Source organism: Balaenoptera musculus, chromosome 21 (assembly GCF_009873245.2).
Source record: "Balaenoptera musculus isolate JJ_BM4_2016_0621 chromosome 21, mBalMus1.pri.v3, whole genome shotgun sequence".
Lineage (NCBI taxonomy): Eukaryota > Metazoa > Chordata > Mammalia > Artiodactyla > Balaenopteridae > Balaenoptera > Balaenoptera musculus.
Window position 1 is genome coordinate 275944 of NC_045805.1, and position 20204 is coordinate 296147.

At 37.9% G+C, this 20204-nt stretch overlaps 1 protein-coding gene across 1 annotated transcript in view; it reads right to left on the reverse strand.

Annotated features, from left to right (window-relative positions):
- TENM3 (teneurin transmembrane protein 3) overlaps positions 1–20204 on the reverse strand; it is a 316061-nt gene that overhangs the window by 103430 nt on the left and 192427 nt on the right. The window contains exons 9-13 of the mRNA XM_036839025.1: positions 12077–12291; positions 6458–6668; positions 5925–6026; positions 5538–5732; positions 4248–4448 (exon numbers count right to left, since the gene is read on the reverse strand). Of these exons, the coding sequence (XP_036694920.1) occupies positions 4248–4448; positions 5538–5732; positions 5925–6026; positions 6458–6668; positions 12077–12291 (924 nt within the window). The remainder of the gene's footprint in view (positions 1–4247; positions 4449–5537; positions 5733–5924; positions 6027–6457; positions 6669–12076; positions 12292–20204) is intronic.

Below are 20204 nucleotides of genomic sequence, written 5' to 3' on the forward strand. Positions count from 1 at the left end.
ATAGGATGAAGACCTTCACTCATTATGTCTAAGTGGTCATTTTGTATACAGGTAAAATTAGATTTTCAGCTAGCAAAATAATTACATCAGTATGAAAAAAATCAGTCTAAATATGTAAAACAGTGATATGTAATTTTGGCAACCGATTTAATCTTTTAATTAACATTTATATCCTTTTTTTCCCGCTATTTATAGCAATACCATTTTATGAAGAAGACCAAATTAACTTTTGAGCTATTTAATATCAATTACAAACCATCCTTTATAAAATAATTCTGGTAATGTATTAAGTAACTTTATATGAAACAAAAACGGGGCTATTTCGTTATTCCTTGCCTACTTGGGTAACTGTGGGAAACAAACTAGAATGACAATATTTCAAACAGGTATTATTTTATAGCTAGTATTATTATGCCTGTTTCACTGATGGAGGCATAAGAGGCCTGAATCAAGTAACTGTATACAAGTAATTTTATCTATAAACTTTAATTGGATTTTTACATCTTTAACATAGAAGCTGGAAATGTAAATAAAAACTCAGAAGAAAGAGCTAAATGCCTATTTTGCTCTTGCAATTATATTTTTTAAGTGGAGGACAAAATGAGTTAATGTGTTATTTATTTTAAATAAATTTATTTATTTATTTATTTTTGGCTGCGTTGGGTCTTTGTTGCTGCGCGTGGGTTTTCTCTAGTTGCGGCGAGCGGGGGCTACTCTGCATTGCGTTGTGCAGGCTTCTCATTGCGGTGGCTTCTCTCGTTGCGGAGCACAGGCTCTAGGCACACGGGCTTTAGTAGTTGCGGCACGCAGCCTCAGCAGTTGTGGCTTGCGGGCTCTAGAGGGCAGGCTCAGTAGTTGTGGCACGTGGGCTTAGTTGCTCCGCGGCACGTGGGATCTTCCCGGAGCAGAGCTCGAACCCGTGTCCCCTGCATTGGCAGCTGGATTCTTAACCACTGCGCCACCAGGGAAGTCCCCATGTGTTATTTGAAAGAATGCCACGTGCCCATGCTTGATAAACCTTGGTTGGTGATGATTTCTTAAAACTCTTTAGTGAGACACTCAAGGCCCTCTATAGTGCAGGCCCCAATTTAGGTTTTTACTTATGTATCCTTTACTCTTTGCCAGCTCTAACAGTCACGCATTTTCTAACCACAGTCTCTGGTTTTCCAAGCTATCTGAATCAACTCACATTTCTGTGAAGCAGTAATAAGCATATTGTAAACCCTGGTTGCCTCCAACAATGTATGGCCACAAGATGAGGGAAGCAGAGGAAAAGGAGGGACGGAAGAAAGAGAAAAGGGGAAGGGAGGAGAGGGGATGAGAGAGGGGAGGAAAAGAAAGAAGGAAAAAGCAATGTGAGAGGGAGGGAGCAGGAAGAAAACTCATAAACTGTTTCTTTAATTAGGATATCTACTTATGGGTTCGGCAGAAGTTTTCCATCAATACCACAAATTAGCCTATGTAAGACTTTCTTTAGTTTGGGCTTCTGAGATTCAATGTGTAATAGGTGAAGAGCGGCCCATGAATCTTTCATGCTGATATTGACTCATAGGGCAGCAAACCTGTTACCCAAGTTCCTCAAAATGCCAAGAAAGAGTGATTTGTAAAAACTACCAGTCTTTTTTTCCTCCCTTAAAATAAGCATGTTAATTAGCTACTAGCAAGATTTCATTTAGGTTTATGCCATTAGGTTAATAGATATCATTTTCATTTCATAAATTTCACATTTGGGGAAACATATCCAATCAATACTTTTATGTGGAAGCGCCTCTGAATTGATGAGGAATTAAGTATGATGACCTACAATTAGCCTTTATTATTCAACCACCATAGCTATTACCAATGCCACCACCACTCCTTCTATTAATGGCTAACACTTATGGAGTACTTACTATGCGTAAAGCCCTATTATAAGTGCTTTTCACATACTAAGTCGTTTACTCCTTACAACAATTGTATATAAGGTAGCACTATTATTGCCCCATTTTACAGATAAACTGAGGCACAGAAGTTACATAACTTGTCCAACAGCACACAGCTAGGAAACAGCCAGTCCTAGATCGGAACCCAGGCAGGTCAGCTGCAGAATCCCTGTTTCTTAACCACTTACTGTTAAACAGCAGGTGTTCAGAGGGCGACAGGTGTGGGCAGGGTTAAGAGTAGAGAGATTCCTTCGCTGAATCCAAGCCTTCTGCACGATGTTTTTATTTACCTGACACTGCTCATAAAGTCTGTCCTTTTTCTTCCCCCTCCTCCCCCTCCTCCTCCTCTCCTTCTGTTTATCCTCTTCCACTTTCCCTTTTCCTCCTCCTCCTTCTCTTGTCCTCATTATTCCTCCTCTTCTCTTCCTGCTTTTTAATTTATTTTTGCTCAGTTGGCCCAAACAGAAGTCGTCACGTTCTCCACCTCTCGCGCGCCTCCCACTGCGGCGCCTGTGTCCCGCCGACTCAGTGGTTCTCACCTCTTCCCGACTTTCTCGCCTCTTTCAGAGATGTGAACATCGACCCCAATCTCCCCTGCCTCAGACGTTCAGCTCTTCTCACCCTATTTTATGTTCTGTTTTTTCAGCAAGGCCTGTCTGTTTTGCCTTTAAACATCCCTCAGTTTATCCTTTTCTTGTCCACTAGCTCCAAGGGACTGTGCCCCCATCCCTTCGCCCTCCTGGGAAAGCTCTCCGCGGTGTCTTCTAGTTCTCAGCTTTCACTGTCCTCTCTGGCGTCTGATCCGTGGGGTAGTTCTGGAACACTGTTCTTGTCATATCAGGGGCACCATTATTGTCAGTGAATTCTCCATTGTCTAAACCATCGTTCCTAAACTGTGTCCCTCATAGTTGGGCCCAACTCAGTTTTCACCTCCAAATATTTTGTCGTCGCTGTCCCCTGTATATAATGATATCCTCACAGTTGTGTCTTTGGTAATGGTAGCAGCAGCAGTAGTAGTAGTAAAGCTGGTGGCAGCTGTGTTTAGAATTTATGATGGGCTAAGCATTGTACTAAGTATTCACTTCACATGCATCAATTCAAGCAATTCCCACAGCAGCACCTCTGGAAAGAATGTCTTATGATTAAATCCATTTTATAGATGAGCAAACTGAGGCATACAGTAATTTCCCTAGGGTATACAGCTATCAAGTAGTACCCAAACATCGGATTTCAGAATCCATGCTCTTAAGTACTTTCTAATACTGTTCCCCTAGTCAAAAAATATTCCCTCAACCTCCACACTAACTGCAATCTTGAAAAGAAGGCAAGAAATGTTAAAAAATCTCCTTGAAAACTTTCAATAGGCATCAAGGCAGGATCTAAATATTGACTGAATTTAGCATATTAGTCCATGTAATACTCAATAGAATATTATACTGGGACACACTGGTTTCTAAGTATGTCATATGTGTTTATCTCATCTCCCCAGTTAAACTGTAATCTTCTAGACTAGAACAGCATCTTTTCAAACTGTATGACTAACGCGTGGGTCATGGAATTAATTCACGGGTTGCAACCGGCATTAAAAAAAGTAGAATAGACATGGGAGAAAGTATCAGTGTATATCACTTTGTAAAGCTTTTGTTTCAGTGATGTGAGTATATGCATATATATGTATATGAGGTCACAATGTAAAAATGTATTTAAGACCACAGGTTATTTAGGTCATGGTCAAAAACTTGAAAGCCAGTATTCTACAGGGCAGGAATGACTGATACTCTTTTATACCCACAGTGTCTGTCACAAAGCCATGCACAGAGCTGGTGCTCAAAAACAACATGACTGATTGAATAAAATTACTACCTGTCATTTCTATTATAATCATACAGTTACAATTAAAAGCTCAGTGTTGAACCGTTATGTACACCGTAATATCTATATATGTTTACTCTTTATTGTGATAATATTAAGTCTTCTGTTGTCACATAATTTTTTAATTGAAGCTTCTCTGTTTATGAGATAATGTGCTTAAATCTCCAAGCTGTACACAGGCCTTCAGAGTTAAGAAGAAAGAGACCTTTACACAAGTGAAAGATTATTCTTTACATTAATACGAAAGGAGAAACTTAATGACAAACTGACTAAGCCTGTTTCTTTCCATATTATAAGATTACAAATTTCACTACTTTTAATATTTATTTCTATAAATGTTCACTTTAATAAAATCTATATTAAGTATAATAAGTGTGTTTTAAAAATTAAAATGTTGTAACCTTTAGCTAAACAATATTAAGTGCTCAATCATATGCAATATATGACCCTCACCATTTGAGCAGTCTGGGCCAGTCCAGTTAGGGTCACAAGTGCAGGAGCCACTTTCTTGAAGATATGTTCCATGACCAGAGCACTGGTCTGGACACATGGTCTTGAGTATTTCACAGTTGTTACCACCCCATCCTGGATTGCAGTGACATTCCCCATGGATACACACACCATGATTAGAACATCCAGGGTCTAGACAATCAGCTAGTGGAAAGAAAAGAGAACAAATTTACGGTCAAATCTAGAAGATATACACAGGTACATATGGAACAAAGAATTACACCCCAATCTAATTTACCTGAACACTTTGGATACTCAAATGTTTACCCACCGTTTATTTGCAAGAACTCGTTTCTGAAAAATGCAGAGAATTTATACAATAAAGCATTAAGAATCATGCCATTTAGGTAATTGAGACTCTTGCAAGGATTTGTAATTCTAGTGAATTACACACTTCTGCTCTTGAGATTTCAGACGACTGCTTCCCGTTCTGCCCAATCAGAGAGTAATAAGTATTGGCTTCTCTATAACAAAATCTGAATCAGCTGACCTAATCATAACCACTGAATACTGACAGCTGTATGGGACCCTCAAATGTTTGAGAAATAAATGAGTTGCAGACTCTCTATCTCTCTTAATTCACTTTAATGTGCTTTAGATGACGAGATTTAATTTAGCAATTTGACTCAATAAAACTTTACACTTGTAGGGTCAATGGCCTGAAAATTTAATTCCAGAGACTTAATTGCATCACTTTGTGTGCGCAGATCAATAAAATCCATTTGACTGAAGAACGGAAATGGTGCTTTTCTGCTTTTTGAAAAAACAGTTCAACTGCACTTTACAGTATAGCATCTTGACTATCAACATTATATATAGTTATGGCACAAACCCACGATGTATTTTTCTCCACCAGTATACTATGTTCAATATTCTGTCTTTCTAGAGATGCCAAAATGTTAGATTTAGAAGCTGGCATCAAGGTGAAAAACTGCAAAAAAAAAAAAAAAAAAAAAAATCAACGGTTCACCACTGGTTCTAAGACAAAAATGTTCGTGTACTTTCTCAGAGTTAAAAAAAAAAAATTATTCACACAATTAAGAGAGAGCTAAAGGACTCCTCGGTATTTTTTTCTTTTTATTGGGTAAAATGTTCACGAAGCAAAGCAAAATCAAAATTACTTTCAGAAGGAGGCATATAAAAAGATTCATCTGCCAAACTAAAGGTTAGACATATAAGCTGTTTCTTTATGAAGCTATAACGACAGACCTCTGCAAGGTTTGACATGTTTACCTTCTTCACAGTTCTCTCCTTTGTATCCGGAGTTGCAAGCACAAGAGCCCACGATACAGATCCCACGCCCCCCGCACTGCGGGTCGATACACTGCGTATTTGGTACATCACACTCGGTGCCCTTCCAGCCGCTGAAACAGAGGCAGCGGCCCTTGGAGTACTGGCCGTTGCCGCTACACAGCACTGGACAGGCTGCTGTGAAATAAGACACGACAGAGGAATTAACAGCCGCGTTTCCATCGAGATTCTCCAAGAACAGGCACGTTGCTGGAACAAGCAGCATGCCCTTCCTCCCCCCTTTTCTCTCCTGTCTTGAGAGCTTTCTGAATTGCTCCTGTTTCTACAGCTTATTTACATTGGCTTGAGAAAAGAATCTAACTCGCATACCTCTTGAACAGTCCGGACCTAGAAATCCTGGAAAACAGTGGCACGTTCCAGAAACACACTCTCCATTTCCATGGCAATTTCGGGGGCATTCCACCACAGACTCTGAAGAAAAGGAAAAGAAGCATCCTTGCTGTGTAGCCTGCCTCTGGTGCCAGGTAAACTGTGGCACTTCGATCATTTTAGCTACACCTTGAAGGAAGCACGGATGGCTTGCTCCATAACCCCCCAAAAGTATTCATTCCTACCAGATTCTTCGAATAGTAAAGCAAAGCGCTGGCATTTCAAAAGCAGACGCTCTAAAGCGTTTTCATGAGGCACTGCCCTCCTCCACGCTACTTCCAGATGATACTGTCTTCCGGTGCTTCGTGCTTTGTCACACAGTCATAAACAAACAACTTACAAAATACTTCTCACTTTCACCTCAGGCTTTAACATCCTAGGGATCACTCAAATTGGTGAACACAATGGCATTTCTACACAACGCAGTGTTGAGGCCGGAAGCCCGGAAGTGATGCTTTGAAGACAGGTCTTACCTATCACAATGGTATTGAACGACACCTGCTCTGCACTCTTCCCATCATTATAAAAAGCCAGATGCCAGATTCCAGAATCCAAGTACTGGATAAAGCCGGCCTCGTGGAGACTGACGGACCTCGCCTGTCGCCCAGCTCTTTCGGACTCAAGCAGGCTCCGTTGCTCTCGTGCAATCAACCTGCTGCCGTCCAGCAGCTCCACAAAGTCGTACTGAGAACGAGGACAAGGAGAACCATTTAGTAGTCGGAAACAGTACGGCCGTGGCTGCTCCTCTCTTTCCCTTCCAAACGTTTCCACTTTGCTCTAATAAACACAGTGGTAGAAAAAAGTTCCCGACTGACGGGTCTTCTAGGCATTGCATCTACAGGGGTGATGGAGATTACCCACTGCACACCAAATACCATTGTTGTATTTAAACATCACAGACCATTTCTTCCCTTGATGCGCAATACGGTTTCCAAACTTATTTAATTCTTCTGACTGATAAAAAGTTTGTGAGTTTACAGAACAGACTTGTGGTTGCCTAGAGGCGGAGGGGGATTGAGGGAGGGATAGACTGGGAGTCTGGGATTAGCAGATGCAAACTATTATATATAGGATGGATAAACAACAAGGTCCTACTGTATAGCTATATTCAGTGTCCTGTAATAAACCATAATGTAAAAGAATATGAAAAAGAATATATAACTTTGATGTACAGCAGAAGTTAACACAACATTGTCAATCAACTACAATAAAATTATGAAAAAAAATTTTTTTAAAGTTTGTGCGTTTAGGCAGTTTGGGGATACAACCATAAACCTATACTATTCCAAACCCAGCAGCTCTATTTTAGTTAGACCATTAGATGATCTCTTAAGATCTTCTCCTATTTAATACTCAAGTAGTAACCACGGCTACTGAATACTTACTCTGTGCCAGGATTATTTTTAATCCTCCTAGCAACACTTCCAGGAAGGCATTAATGTTTACACTTCAAAGATGAAGGAAACTGAAGCTTGAGAAGCTTGAGCAGAGTCAGATATCTGGTCAGTGGTGCAGGTGGTATGTGAACTCCAGTGCGCTTTGCTCCAAAGCTCGGGCTGTTTCCGTTACCCCATTCCACCCCTCTCTGTGACCCTGATGTAACCATTCCGAGCACCATGGAGAAAGCCATGGATTTTTACTTAGTTACGGTTAGATCAAAAACATATAACAAGATGCCTTTACATCTTTGATCAAAAGTCTAAAAAATTAAACAATGGAGGAGTTCTGAAGGGATGGCTGGCCCAATTATTATCATGAAGTCAATCATCATTAAACTTAATTTTTGTTTTAGCAAGATTAATCATGAACATTGGGTAGCTGGAAGAATGTAACCGGAGAATTTGAAGATAATTTTAAAAAATATGGGGACTTCCCTGGTGGCGCAGTGGTTAAGAGTCCGCCCGCCAATGCACGGGACACGGGTTTGATCTCTGGTCCGGGAAGATCCCAGATGCCGCGGAGCAATGAAGCCCGTGCACCACAACTACTGAGCCTGCGCGCCTAGAGCCCGCGCGCCACAACTACTGAGCCCGTGCGCCACAACTACTGAGCCTGCGCTCTAGAGCCCGTGAGCCACAACTACTGAGCCCGCGTGCCACAACTACTGAAGCCCGTGCGCCTAGAGCCCATGCTCCACAACAAGAGAAGCCACCGCAATGAAAAGCCCGCACACCGCAATGAAGAGTAGCCCCCCTCGCCGCAACTAGAGAAAAGCCCGCGCACAGCAACGAAGACCCAGCACAGCCAAAAATAAATAAATAGGAAAAAAAAATGCAACGTGACTGGTAACAGTGGGGTAAAATTTTGTAGCCAGAGATAATTCAGTGAATTTGGAAGACACTGCAAAGACTTTCCAACATAGTTTTACTAAACTTGTTAGACAATAGTTTCTTAAAAGTAGAATCATTCAGTGTCTATAGACTCTTACCCAGTTTCATTTTATTCTTGAGGTATGTATTTATGGTGAAAAGTACACTACAGCACTATAAATATAAATCATTAATGCTAAAGCACTACCAATGTGAATCATCAATATTCTACTTTCTGATAGATTCCTTAAATGGAATTTCATCAGACGTCTATTTAAGGAAAGGTTATTTATAATGAATCCCTTAATACAATCAAATTGAAAAAAATCAGTTGTTGGGATTCTAAGAATCACAGTTAAATACGTTGCCAGTGTACACAGACCTCTTACTGTTACTATTGGACAGAATTTAGAATATCTAATTCAGCTTCCGACATACTAAATTTTAAATTTAAATATAAAAGCATTTTTTGTTACTGTTTGGTGTAGTCAAACTGCATTATAACATCATTTAGCTGTGAGAAATATACAAAAAAGCCACAACGTGATTAGCATTCAAACACTTTTTTCATTTACATCTTATGAGGATGAAAATAATGACTGGCATGGATATCTGAACTGCAAAATTTCACTGGGATTCTGTTCCGACATTATCAGAGGAAATTAATTCAGCACGTTTGAAAGGTGCCTCTGCCTCAAATAAGCCATTCATTTTCTCATCAGGTTTAAATACTTGCATTAGCATGGCAAAAAGACAAGAAAAAGTTTCTTTTTATGGAAAAACACATAAACACTTTTTTCCCCTAACATAAACACAGTAACTGAAAAAGTGAATGGGAGGAAATTTTGAATTTTAATAGGCCTTTCAAGCCCTATTAATTGTCACCTTTATCATAGGGATCATTGTTTGTCATCACAGTGTGAACAACAAAGTGAGGCTGGGGTGGGGGAGTAGCTGACGATTGTTGAGTATCTACCCAGCTCGAGGCCCTTCGGGGGGCATTTCACACACAACTTCAGGAGGGCACTCAAATACCTAAAGACACGTCCCCTATCTGACACTGAAGCTATCGCCATGAAAAGGAAACAAACTATGTGGAGTAGAAATTTAATAACCTTTGTTCTCAGGGTGTAAAGTAATCACTTACGGGCAAATCCGAGAGTTTTGCTCTGTAACACCTATTCATAAGATTCCTCTGGATTTTTCTGTGCCGCAAGTCTTAGAATCTTATGCTATTTTTAGGACAAAATTCAGTCTCACCACTTTGGAGGAGCAATCACGAGACAAAGCTTATACCTGATAAAGGTATCTTGGTGGTTCGTTTCTGAACAGATTTTCCACATTCTTAACTCATTTCAGTTATTAAAATGATGAGAATGCAGAATCTATGAATACCTAACTGTGCTCTTAAATCAACTCTTTGGTGGCGGTAGATTCTTGCTATAAATCACTGACCTAGAGGAGGGAGTGATTTTAAAGATCACCTGATGCAACTCCTTCATTTTACAGATAGACACTGAGGCACAAGGAAGTTAGACTTGTGCAAGGTCACAAGGTCAGAAAGTGGCAGGGGTGTGTGCTCAAGAACCCAGGTTTCTGACTCCCATTCTAAAATAGGCTTCATGCAGATGCACTTAAAGGATACACAGTACACTATTAACTGTACAGCGTTAACTTGCTTCCTTAGGCTTCTTAACTGTCCAGGAGAATGAATTGCATCAGGGAGAAGAACGTCAATTGATGCCTTAGTAACAATCATATGGACAGTTTTACAAAGGGTCACAAAGACTTTCAAAACTCAAGTGATTATTCTGAATGGTTGGCCAATTTTAATTATTTCAGGTTGATTTATTTAACGTTCCCCAGAAACAGAGAAATGTTCACTTTGGGCTGTTTTATAGCATATTTCATGTTTAAACACTGAACTCAGAAACAGTTGTCTGCTCTGCTGATCCTGAATAAACTGCAGGAAGGAACTCTAATAACTGTGGAGCTTAAGAAAATGCATAACCTACTTAAACACATATATTGTGGGAGAAAAGAAAAGTGGATATCACGTGTACTGTGTTTAAATACCAGAAGAATTACAAAAGAACCTGAAACTACACCTTTTATTCCCTAGTCTTATATGGTATATATAACCTCCAATAAGTCAACCCTAAATCTTTAAATAAATCTTTAAAGTGCCCAACGCATTAGAGAATTTTTTCTGAAATTAATTTTTGGAATTTATAGGTTACAAGCTCGCTATTGTACTTAGTTTAGAGGTATGTTTCTTGAGTTATACAAAAATAATTTAATCATGTATGTGATTCCAATGGAAAAAAATTTTTTTTTCCTATTTCACTGGACTACTGCTCTACTAAATGCAATCTATCTGCTATAACTGAAGTCAGAGAGGGCCACTTCCACTTAAGAATATCCAGTTATTACATCTTAGTCAGTGTCACCTGTAAGATGAACTAGAGTCAAATGCAATTGTAATCTGAAATTTAAAATTGGACCCCAGTACACAGTAAGAGGAATTTGACATGTAAACATTAAAGGAATTACTTTAACAATGTAGATATGAAAAACGTTAAATCAGAAAAATGAATACACCAAAGCATGACATTCAAAAAATTTACAGCTGTATAATTTATATATGTATATGAAACTTTCCCTGATCCACGACATTAGAGAGAGCATGTTCAAATATTTCCTCATCTTTTATTTAAAGATATTATTTTTATTAGTATAGGGATCAATTTTTCTTTATAATTTATATTCCGAGGTTATAGAAAAAGCATTTCTCACAAAATTACATAATATAAAGCATACATGAAAATCCTCTGGTCCTCATTTGATAAATCCAATTAAAATCGGCATGAAATTCTATGAGTAAATAAACTGATTTTCAAGCATAACTTTAAGCTCATCTAACTGTCAATTTTAATTAACCATCTATTACATTTTTTGGAATTCCTATTTTGGGGAAAAGTCTGGGCTCCAGTTTTGTGGTAGGTAACTTAAATAATTTCTCTTAGACATAATGGGACTTCTTTAAACCACAATTTCCAATTTATACACCGCGAGCCAATATTAGATTATGAAAAATCTGTGGGATTATTGATCTGTGACAGTTGTGAGGTGATTTTCATGAAAGCAAATTGACTTTAAAGTTCTTTGAACCTACGATATAGGGGTATTTGAATTGTTTTAAGTAATGTGATCATCCTCGGTGACCTATGAAAGCTCTTTTATCTCTGTATTTCAGTGTTCATCATATGTAGACTAGGAATCATGGCTTGAGTTGATAAAGTTTATATCATCATATTTCTGTTTATGTTCCCATAATTTCTTTACAAAGAGTAAATCTGACAGAAAGTAAAAAGTATATAATATATTTTCAACAGGATGAATACATGTTTGAGATGAAAATGTCATGCATCTATTACATGAAAGGAGTATGATCTTTGGAAATGATCATAGAAGCTTTCTAAAACACTTGGAAAATCTATGGTGTTTTACTACACACTCAGATGATGTTCAGTATTCATCAGGTTACTCACAAATTCTGTACATTTTAATCAATCAATAATGATTAAAGCAAGTCAGGAAGAAAATGCTGTTCTTCCTACTAATTCAAAAATCTCAAGATAAGTGTCACCTATATTCAAAATTCTTTTCACTGTAAAAGATCAACACAAAAGTGATCAAACAGTTAAACAGCTGAACTTAAGAAACATAATGACTTTAAAAATGTAAACTAGCAGTTTTCATTGTATTGGTAACAGCGCCTACCTGAGTATGGGAAGGTGGTAAGCCTTTTCGGCCGTATACTCCAATCAGTGCATCTTTCTGAAGAGAGATATTGAATTTAAGAAACTGTGGCTGATCAATGAAGAGCTGTGACCTCCAGAAGATCCCGGGGGGAACCTCTTGGGTTGCTCTTCGGCCAATATCAAGTTCTCCGGAATCTATGGTGTTATTTTCTTGTGTAAATCCACCCAATTTTCCTGAATGTAAGAGATCCATTGAAAAAGAACAAAAAATTAAAAAGAAACAAAGCCAAAAAACAGAACAGCTTTCTGACTTTCAAAAAATTCTTTCTACTTAAATGCTCAGAAATTTCATTTTCTTTTGATAAATGAAATGCTCTTATTTATTTCTAATTTTCCCTTTAAAAGATTTTTCTTTGTTAGATATTGTTCAACCAACTCTGACTGAGCACATCCTTTAAGATATTGAAGTCAACATCCCTTTACTTCCTCCCAAGGTATGCCTATTACTGCAACTGTTTTCACACCTACAGTCTTTCTTGATCGCTTGAAATGTAATTATCTTACAAATTATATGTGTTGTTATTTCTTGGGAGAGATTAAGTCTGGTATTTACCAGACATTCTAAACATACCATAACCCTGCAAAGTGTGAATTAAGGCAGAATGGATTATGGAGATTTCCAAATCAATCCTTAAGCAAACAACAAAAAGAGTCAATGGCACAGATTCATGTAGTTCCCTCCAAACTATATAGTAGAACGAATGAAAATTCAGATGCCTGAAGGGCGGTTGAGAGGGGGCAGGGGGCACGTTTTGAGGGGAAGGGAAGGAGGAGGGGTAAGTTTAAATTCTCACAAAGTTTTTAATGTAGGCTGCCACAACTTTTCCTCTTTCTTTTGATCTTTACCTCAACGTCACCTTCAGCCTTCCGCACACGTGTATTAGCCCTCTCAATGACTTTCAACGTGTTGAGAACAAATAGTCTCCACTCCCTGAATCTCTGACCCCTCTTAGAGACCATCTCCTTCCCAGTTTTAGGAAACAGATCCAAGAATCCTCTTTTTTTGGTATGTCTCCGCCTCCTTCCCTCTTCATTAAGGTTCTTCCTCATTCTGAGGGGGTTAGTGATAGAGAAGGTTTTACGATTTGCCTTAAATGGACACAAAACCACATTGTCTCTTATTCCATGGAAAGGGTCCATGAACGCAAAGGAAGAGAATGGAAGTGGGCAAATTACCCTCTACCAAGTCAATCTTTTTGAAAGTCACAAAGTTGACTTACTACTGAATTTGTCTTTTTGAGAGCACTGATCCGAATATTAATTCAGATATTACATAATGTTATAAAATATCTATTACACAACACCGGATAAGCTGTGAATTCAAAATTTAGATGACTTCATTTCAAGTTGGAGAGTTGTGAACTATTTTATTTTAATGACAGAGGAGAGTCTTCTATCTATGAAGAATGATTAATTTAACATTGAGTTCATTTTTGAGTGTTTACTAGGGACACAGAATTGTGGGTATCAAGAAGAAATATACATTAGAGAATAGACTCTTAGAGATTAGTCTGGCTTTGATGGCTTCTGCCATGAAGCAGCTAGTTACCTGGTTGGGAAGACAACACCTACAAACTAATAAATTAAATGACCATCTAAAGCAACACATGGTTAAAGGTCAGAGCAAAGTGATGTCACTGAAGGCTGGAGGTGGAAAGATTTCACAGAAGGGCTAAGTTCTGAGCAAAACTTTGTAGGACAAGTAGGCTAAGGCGTCTGAGTTGGGGTGAATATCATAATGAAAAACATGGCAATGGAACTGAACATGTGTTCGGGTGATGGTGAGCAGAGACATCCATCTGGCTAGAAAAGAAGTTAAGAAAGTCAGGAGTCAGATAAACCAGGGTTTGAATCCCGACTCTGTCACTAACTAGCTGTGTGACCTGAAGGTATATACTAAACCTCATCTGTAAAATGGGGCTAGTAATAATGCAATCACAGGGCTACAATACGGATTACATGAGGTGTTCTATGTAAAGCACTTGGCTCTCAGTAGGTATTAAATGAATGGAAGACATTAATGGCTTTGTCACGGAAGTAATGAAAGATAAGATTGGAAAAGGAAAAATGATATCAGATGGTGGAGGCCCCTGAATACCAGGTTAAAGAATTTGGTCTTTATAATTCATGTTCCTGAATTTTTGTATTTTCAACTCTGTCAAAGAGCATTATTCCACCCCTTTTCTTGAAGGTAGGTATATATGTATATACATACATATATATAGGCATTACGTTACTATGCATATAATTTATGGCATGTTTTAAAAATAGGTACTTGAAATAGATTTAATATGGGTTAATTATACTTCAATCCTACAAAGGCACTTATTAATATGTTTTGTGTGTGTGTGTGTGCGCGCGCGCACGCACGCGTGTCATGAGGAGAAACAGAATTCAAGATTAGTAAGAGGGCTTCCTTGGTGGCGCAGTGGTTAAGAATCCGCCTGTCAATGCAGGGGACACGAGTTCGAGCCCTGGTCCGGGAAGATCCCACGTGCCGTGGAGCAGCTAAGCCCATGCGCCACAGCTACTGAAGCCCGCGCGCCTAGAGCCTGTGCTCCGCAACAAGAGAAGCCACCGCAATGAGAAGCCCGCGCACCGCAATAAGAGTAGCCCCCACTCGCCGCAACTAGAGAAAGCCCACACGCAGCAACGAAGACCCAGAGCAGCCAAAAAAAAAAAAAAAAAAAAAAAATTAATAAGGAACAGATGTTTATAGTAGATATCCAGGTTATGGCCATTAGGGTCTAGAGTAATTCACAACAGATCACATTTATGGATAAGTGTGAAGTCTGGGGGAGAGTGTGTTATTAGTAAGTGCTGGGATTCTTTTCTCTCTGGACTGCTGCCTCCTACAATGACGTATGCCCATCAGGTGCAAAGGACAGCTACAGCTAAACAGAGACCCATTAAAGGTTCTGATCAGGCAAAAGGTGACACAAAATCACTGTCTCAAGGACATTAAAGTGCAGTAGCGTGGGAAGCCAGGAAGTGGAGAGATGAGTTAGGATACAGGTGCAATAACCTAGGTAGGAGGCAGGAGGGGGCTGTACAAGAAAGCTTAAGAAAAAGTCATTATTTACAGTTTCACTTCCTCTCTTTTTTCCTGATGTCCATAATCACAGCAGTTAACAGACCTTTACCTACCAGGTATATCTTTGTTGAACTAATTTACTAATATAAAATGCTCTTGAAAATAAAAGTTCAAAATTGGGTTATAGTAATCATTGTAATTTTTCATGTATCAACTCACAGACTATAAATCATGCATCATTCACTGAAATTTAAAATACGTATCTTATGATATTAATATTCATTTTAGCAAAATTAGAATATATAAATAAAAAGATAAAAAGTGTAGCCCTATACCCAGAGATTACTTTTGCTTGCTATCTAAGCAAATATCTTTCTTTATTCACAGGAATTTTAAAAATACCTGAGATCAATTTCTACTTTTCATTTTGGAAGCTTTTGCACAAGAACCTAAATTTCTCATAAATTAGATTTTACCAAAAAGATTAAGAAGCGGGGAAAAGAGAAATGGAATTAACCTTTAGTGAGAACATACAACATGCCAGGTAGTTTCATCTATACTACCTGTTTCAAATTTCAAAACAACTCTATGAGGTCGATATTATTTTGAGATGAGGAAATTAAGGCTCAAAGAAGTAAATTACATGCCTGAAGTGAGGGCTGAGTCAAGATGCAAATCGAGGTCTGCACAATTCCAGAACTACGTGTTTTATAGAGTCATCCGTAAAATCTTTGCTTTTTATTAAAACAAATATTTATTTCAAATTACTGGGTTTTAAATTTATTTGTCTATTCCGTATAAAATCAGGTATGTTAGCTCACTGAAAGATACCAGAGAATCTGCTTAGCTTTCAATTTTAGGACATAATTTATTAGGAAGTAATGGCCAGTTTTGTGTGCCACGGATACTATAACAAAATATTCTTTGTGTTATAATTTATTATAAATTCCCAATAAGTTTTTGTCTTTTGGTTGACTTCCACATGGTGCTATTTAAAAAATACCCAATAGAGTAGTAGTCTTTTTTCCCACTAACATCTGTTAGTAAACATAATCATATTTAAACATGAGATCATTCTTATTTGGACTCATTATGTTCACACATTTCTAAGGCTATTATTATACTTTACTGTTATTAACAAGTTCTATTGTTATTTTCTGAAGCTTATGTGACTTAATCTGCTCTCTGGTCTTGATCCTATCTACTGCTGGTATAAATGGTTTTTACAGTTTTAACAGTACATACATACTTTGAGAGCTGGTAAGCATTAAGTGGTGCTAATCCCAGAGCTGTTTTTCCACATCATCATCTTTGCCCAAGAGCATTAGCTTTGGAAACAGTAATCAAGCTCTGACTTCTAGGGTTTCAGGTTTTGCTTTGTTGCTTTCTCCATATCCTATTTTGAGGTGTTAAAATCTTTCTCACTGAAGCGACATGTGCACCCACTGTTGGGTCAATAAGTGTATCTACTTATCCAATTAGTACCATAGCTAATTTAACAGGTGGCTCTTTTTCAGAAAGAAGGTTCTTTCATTTGTAAGACAAAATAACCAAGATTGAGTGGATGTGCTTGAATGGGGCAGCAGTAGCTGTGATCGTAGTTTTCTTGTGTACCTGTAAGGAAAAAGCTTCACCGAATCTCAGAGTTCAAGTGCCCTTGGAGGTCATTTAGTCAAGGAGTCTTCAAACAAGAGTACTCATACCCCTAGGGAACCTGAGGACTTTCCAGTGAGGAAAGAGGGGTAGAGTATTTTATGGGAATTAACTTCTAGAACCTCAACAACTTCCATATGTAGACTTCCTTTACAACAGACGGGCACACCTCTCACACATCCAGAATCTTTCTTTCATACATTGTCTTAGAACATAAAGTTTCCAGTGTGTCAAACAGGCAAAACTGAAAGTATTTTTTGTTGATAAACCTCCTTTAATCAAGACACCATAAACCCACGGTAGGGCTTTAGGGTTTTTCCTGTCCTACACGTATTTCTGTCCAAGGCAAAGCGCGGTGAAGTTGAGAAATGGAGTATTTAAGACTGTTGGCACGTTTTAAAATCCGATACATCAAAAGGGAGGGAGAACCTTATTGTTTCATGCCCCCATCACCCACCCAACCATTGTGCATGAATGCTTTTCATCTGCAGAAGAGTTTCATGATTGCAAAGAGAACATCAATAAAGTAAGACATGTTAAAGGCAATGATGCCTTACTTAATCCAACTGTCAGGCTCCTGGCAAGGATTTGGTCTTTGTCCATCTCTACTTACTGCCTGCCTAGCACAGGAATTCGGAGCTGAGACAGTCGTGACAAAACGCGTTTTAAAATAACTTATTTGAACTGAAAAAGCAAGTCAGATTTTTTTCTGACAGAAAATAAGTTTGATTTTAATGGGAACTAGCTCTGCCAGTAAATTATATAGTGGGTATTCCTCATAAATTAGTGAGCTAACTAAATAGAGATATTCAAAGTATGTAATATGATAAAAGCATTCAAGAGAGATTACAACAAAGGTAAATGAAAATGAACAGTAGTTCCATTTTCCAGTCCATTCTGCATATATCAGATAAAGTGCCGCGAAGTAAAAGAATAAGAGATATAATTGGCAGTACGTATTTTGCTAAGCCTTGGTGAAGCCTTTCCTGGTATTCTCCATGCAAATCGAGACATTGTATTTATTCGAAAACTGCATAACGAATCTTTTTGAAAGCAGGTAGTTGTTAATTCTTTGTTTTCAATAAAACTGAAGAAGAAATGTGATGAAGTTGACAGCTTGTAGACCAATAAATATACTTTTTGGAAATAGATCACAATGTGATTTTTAACGTATGACTAATAAGGATTTCAAATAATTGAACGGCATCCTTCTAAAAAAATTCTTCCACTCCCTTCTGCTTATTTTGTAGCAAGATTTCTTATGTTTATACTTATAACAAAGGATAACAGGAACAGAATTGATACTGAACCTTGCTTTGCTCTTGTAATAAGTAATATTCATCAGTGAATATATAAACTATTTGAAAAAGTCCCCATTCATCTCATTCAGAGGTATTTTTAATACATTTTCACTTTTTATATTTAATAATTATCAAAATGCTCAACATATTTATATCATAATTAGGTTGATTTCATCCAAATATGTACAACTAATAATTGTAAACAAAAATTCAGTACAGAATAAAACGGATTTTTAAAAACACTTAAGAGTATTATGGTTGCAGGAAATAAAATTCAATTTATTTATTTATTTATGTTTTTGAATTTTATATTATTTATTGATTTTTTATACTGCAGGTTCTTATTAGTTATGCATTTTATACATATTAGTGTATACATGTCAATCCCAATCTCCCAGTTCATTCCATCACCACCCCCCTGCCACTTTCCCCCCTTGGTGTCCATACGTTTGTTCTCTACATCTGTGTTAAAATTCAATTTAAATTTGTATACATATTTCATTTTAGAGGCGCAAGAACAAAGCAGTTTGAAGATCACTGATCTATTCTAGCCTTTCCTATGAAACGTGAATCTCATTTTTAAGTGCCTATCAATGTCTTTTGCTTCAAATTATTACACTATTTAGAATGGATTTATTTTGAATTAAAGTCTCAGAATGTGTCTTTTCTAAAAGGTAGATGCTGACCTGACCCTGTCATTATAATCAGTGATATAGAGCTATAAGGACATCACAGATTTTTCTCCGCTTAAATCCACGGAACTGGCAGCTATTATTAGTACAACATTCCTGCTAAAAGGCCTCTATTGGAATGTCAGGAGGCTAGAGTTTTGTGAAGGGGCTTTGTCTTTTTAAATTCTGCATTGTTGTTTTTCAAGTCATGGTTCTCCTCTAATTTGGCCAAGTCAAGTGTGGTCATTCCTGTTAGCATTTTCAAACGCTCTTTATTGGCTGTAAACACACCTGGAAGTCAGCCAGCCATTGACACCATTTGATAAACTTGTAAATACTTGGACAACCTCTTCCTCTGAAGCTCATCAGTCCTCCTAGATAAAAGCCTGGAAACAGATGTCTTTCATCATGTCCTGAATTCCAGAAAACTTTGGCTTCAGAGGAAATAAAAGGAGGGCCAGTTTTAGTGCTCTCCATCCTCCCTTACTGAGATCACTCCATCCTTAAGCCCCCAGAGTCTGAACCTGGGAATGATCATAGGAAACACTAAGGTTGTCTGTAGGTTTTACTAAGAGAAAAAGGAGGAAAGATGGAGGAAAAAATAGACAGGGCAACAGAGCGCCCTGTAGTTATTCTAAACTCAAAGCGTGTGGGTTAGGAATCAAACCAATTAAAGCCTTCACAGTAAGAGTGAGATGTACCACATCTTCAAACACAATAAAGTATCATCTTGAAGATTTTTTTTTTCAACTTGTCCTGTTGTGCCTCAATGTGGGAGCCACTAGCCGTCTTTTCACCTACTAACTGTGATTTTTCCTTTCATCAGTAAGTACGTGTCACAACAGTCTTAATGTCTTAAAACACAGTTGTCAGAGTGTGAAAACATAAAGAGACTGAGTACCACAAAGCTATTGTTATTCCTCTCCTTCTTATGTGATGCCCAGTTTATATAAAAGCACATCAGTAAAGTGGCATTTTTCAGATAATGCCTTAAAAAAAGAACTCTGTACTCTGAGATATTTTATGAATAATAGTTTACCAACCCTAGATTTTATAATGACAAAACAGAGTAGTATTTAAAATCATACCGGTAATCAGGAGGTTTGGTATGTTTGAAAATTATTTTGTGATATCAGAAAACAAACCAAAGTTAAAAAATACTGCATTTTTTGGTCATAGATATCACGAATTTGCTGCCTGCACATCATGTGAGTAAACCAGCCTATAATGATTAAAATGGAAAGGCAGAAAATAAATCCAACTGTGAAAGTCTAACTCAACTGCTGACAAAGGTAAATGATAATATCATTTTAAGTCCCACAGAGGCACTAATAATTAAGATGTCAGGAAGCAAGGTTGGGCATTTATAGACAATCAATAGCCCACCCTCCAATTTGATGACCTAACCTTGGGTTCATACCCTGACTT